The sequence below is a fragment of the Morus notabilis genome, unplaced genomic scaffold (assembly GCF_000414095.1).
Source record: "Morus notabilis unplaced genomic scaffold, ASM41409v2 Scaffold257, whole genome shotgun sequence".
NCBI classification, from domain to species: Eukaryota; Viridiplantae; Streptophyta; class Magnoliopsida; order Rosales; family Moraceae; genus Morus; species Morus notabilis.
Genome location: NW_010356831.1, coordinates 283,114 through 286,794, shown reverse-complemented (window position 1 = coordinate 286,794; position 3,681 = coordinate 283,114). Strand labels below are relative to the sequence as shown.

Genomic DNA, 3,681 nt, shown 5'->3' with positions numbered 1-3,681 from the left:
GCCCCCCCCCCCCCCCCCCCTCTCAACTGAGAAACTGGCTTTAGATGATCGTGACGAGATGACCATTCTTTGTGCCATCTCATTTGTCTTTATGCATGTGTTTTCCATCAACAGAAAATCAGGATTCATCTTCCACAAAAGACGATATACCATTTACTTTGCGGGTTAGAACTGCTGTTGCAACGGCTCTTGGGGCAGCTGCAGCTCGAGCGAAATTACTGGCTGATCAGGAAGAAAGAGAGATTGAACATTTCGTGGCAACCATTATCGAGACTGAGGTGACTCATAGTTTTATGTATCCTTTTTTTCTTTTATTCCAGTTTGTGGAAAATTGGCTTCTCTTTGCTGTTTGTTGAAGAAGCTTGATGATTCCGAAATCCACGATGCTAATTTTTTTTTTTTTAATTTGGATAAATGTTTTTCTAGATGAAGAAATTGCACTGCAAAATCAAGTATTTTGAAGACCTGGAGGTGATTATGAAGAAGCAGCATGCTGAAATGGAGGAAATAGAAGACTTTCTTTTAGCCGAGCGAGTTGATGTGTTACAAACAGCAATTAAGGCTGGTATACCTAGATGGAAGAATTACTCTTCTGTAAAATCTTAGGATGCTTCTGTATTCTCAAATATTGGGCGACAAAAACAGACGACAATCTAGTGTGATGCGTTCTCTTTGTATTGTTTCTATTCTTGTGTATTAGCTGACAAATTACGGAGAATACCATGTGATAGTGTTTTTAAAATGATTCAGTTTTGAGACTGAAAAATAGAATGAGAATTCTTTGAGAATGGTGTTGGGATTATTTCTAAAATTGTGTTTGGTCAACCTTTTATGGGAAAATCAAGCGAATGGCTTTTTTTTATCATCTTTTTTAATAAATGGCTAAACTTTTTATTTTTCAAATAAATCACTGGAGTTTTTTATTTTAGCAAAATGGTTGTTTCTTGCGGCAGTCAATTAGTGATTGACCAGCAGTCAATTAATAATTGACTGATTCATTATTATAATTTATTAATAATTTATCATTAATAGACATGTAATTTGTTTGATTAAAATTGATTAATTTCTAACTAATATTAATTAATTATTAAATAAATTGATTAATAATGAAAATTATCGAGTTAATTAGTGAATGATCAATAAGTTAATCAGTGATTAACCACTAAAATAATAAAAAAAAACAACGATCATTTTGCTAATTTTATAAAAAACTTATACTATTTATTAAAAAAATTCATAAAAAGGGTCATTTACCTCTATATTCCTATGTTTCTTAGAGATTGTTTTAGGTATAAAAAAAAAGTAAATTTGTATTTTGATATGTTTTTAAAAAGGGTATCAAGTTATAACCTTAGGAAATGAAAACTAAAAATGAGAAAATAACTTTTAATTATTTTTATTGTCTTAATGAAATTCATTTGCTATATATATAATGAGGGATGAGGTACGAAATTTTAACTCTAACGCGTATCATGATATTCATTTTGGTTAAGAGATGGAACTTTATGTGGATCAAAATTGTAGCTCCCTCCCATTTGAGTTGTCGAGTAAAAAAAGGGTCTTGTGAGCCACCATCGGAATCTCCATCTTGTTCAAATAAAATGTTACGACTGATGTTCTAAAGACGAAAATAGAGACTCCAACGACCATGAAGCAGAGTCTCTTGGAAACCATCTCGATTTTTGAGGAGGGGGATTTTCGCATATAAGTTGAAAATAATAAAATATTTGGGTTAATTTGAGTTTGATGCATGTAATGACAAATACACCATCTCGAGGAGATCCGAAAAGATTTTAAAAGTGGATGATTTTTTTGCTTATACTTAGGAGATGTTTGGTTCATAAATTAAAATCATGTGATTAGAATTATTTTCGATTTACGTGTATTTTTTGTAAGAGAAAACACTGTAACAAACCACGAACTATGATTCAAATCATGGTTTGAATTATCTAACCAAACATTCCCTTAAGCACGTTTACTCTGCATCTAAGGGAGAGAAAAAGAGAGTGATGGGTGATTTCATTCTCCATCTAATAATGTATTTATTTACAGAATCATTAATGAGGATTTAATGTGTTAATGAGGATTTAATGTGCTCAACACAATATAAGAAATGAGAAAATAGAATGTTCATGTTGCATCCTCTTTAATATTGATTTCTTGTTAAAAAAAATAAACATTAAATTTACTTATTTACCTTTAATGAATTACTATATAGTCAATAATTATTGAATTATGTAAAATTACCTTTTAATAATTACATTGATAATAATGATGTTCCTAATTTTAGTAAAGACAAGATAGAGAGTGAGATTATTTTCCATTACACTTTTTCATAGTCAAGTAAACGCTCGAAAAGAAATCAATCTTTATTCCTATTAATTTACTTTTGTTTCCAATGTTATTACCATTCCCATAACATTTCTTTAGGATTTAGTAATTAACACGCCTGTGTCGTTCGTGGCCAAAAGTAGCTCCACTCGCTGTTTCATGAGGGCAATCACCTTCTTTAAATGAAAACTCTTTTCCCGTAATTTTTTTTTTTATAAAAAAATAATTTTATTGCAAGACATAGTCTATTGGTGGTATATTGTTAAGTTGTAGAGTTTAATTAATTGTCTAGATGATTTATTGTCTTACGTAAAGGATTAGCTGATCGACCTTCATGATAAGGTCACCGTGGGGGTTGGAAGGGGATGGGAAGCCCCCTCCGCTTCCCCTCCTAGGGGTGCGGGGCCAGAATCTCCTCATAAAAATTCAATAAGAGTAGTTTAGGGATTTCACACTTGTAAAATTTAGTTGCTCTAATTTCATAAAAAAGGAGGGCGCCAATTTTGGTGATCATCATAGAGGTAGAGAAAAACTACAAAGAGTTATGAGGTGTGCGATTTTTTTCTCGTTACTTTTTCTTGTCATAGTAAAAAAACTGCAGTAGTTAAAAGAGAATGTAATTTCAATTGAGCCAAATCTCTATAAATTTTGTATTGATTTTAGTTCATTTCTTTTATCGCGATTCTTAACATATGTGAAATACAAACGCAAGATTATATTAGAATCATATCATAGTTAGAAAAATAAGATAATCTAGCGAATTTGATTTTTTTTTAAACGGCTTAGGTCTATAATTGTAGCGCCCCTCTTTTGAGGCCGCCACTGTAACTAACTTTTTAATTTGTACTTACTGAAATTTCTTAAAATTTACGGAACATTTTTTTTTTTTAAAAGGTCTTATTATAAACATAAAATACGAAATTGCTTTCTTAATTAAAATATTCAAACCTTAACATATCTGTTTCATAATCATAATTAACAAAACTATTTGTAACATAAAGCTGATTGCGGAAATATTTGCGAGTGGTATCCATATCCCGAGCTCCACATCGTTCGTCCACTCGCCAGCAGTCCATCAGGCATTATATGCCGGTTGCTTACCTACAGTATAAACATTCTATAATGAGCTTTCGCTCAGCAAGTAGGAACCATCTCTCGTAAAATAACTGTAAGTTCACATGAATAAATATGCATGAGCCAATTATGCTTAATTATGATGTCTTATCAGAATCTTATTATCTTATCTTATCTTTCTTACTGATGGGCCCGAGTGCTCATACCACTTGCGCGCAATCATCGGGACGTGAGGGTTTGCAAGGTCCCCCATGACACCGTGATTATAACTTGAAT

At 31.9% G+C, this 3,681-nt stretch overlaps 1 protein-coding gene across 1 annotated transcript in view; it reads left to right on the top strand.

Moving 5' to 3' along the window:
• The window catches only part of LOC21393445 (SWI/SNF complex subunit SWI3A), a 3,466-nt gene extending 2,674 nt beyond the window's left edge, over nt 1-792 (top strand). The window contains exons 6-7 of the mRNA XM_010088691.2: nt 115-278; nt 427-792. Of these exons, the coding sequence (XP_010086993.2) occupies nt 115-278; nt 427-606 (344 nt within the window). The 3' untranslated portion in view covers nt 607-792. The remainder of the gene's footprint in view (nt 1-114; nt 279-426) is intronic.
• Nucleotides 793-3,681: the final 2,889 nt, after the last annotated feature.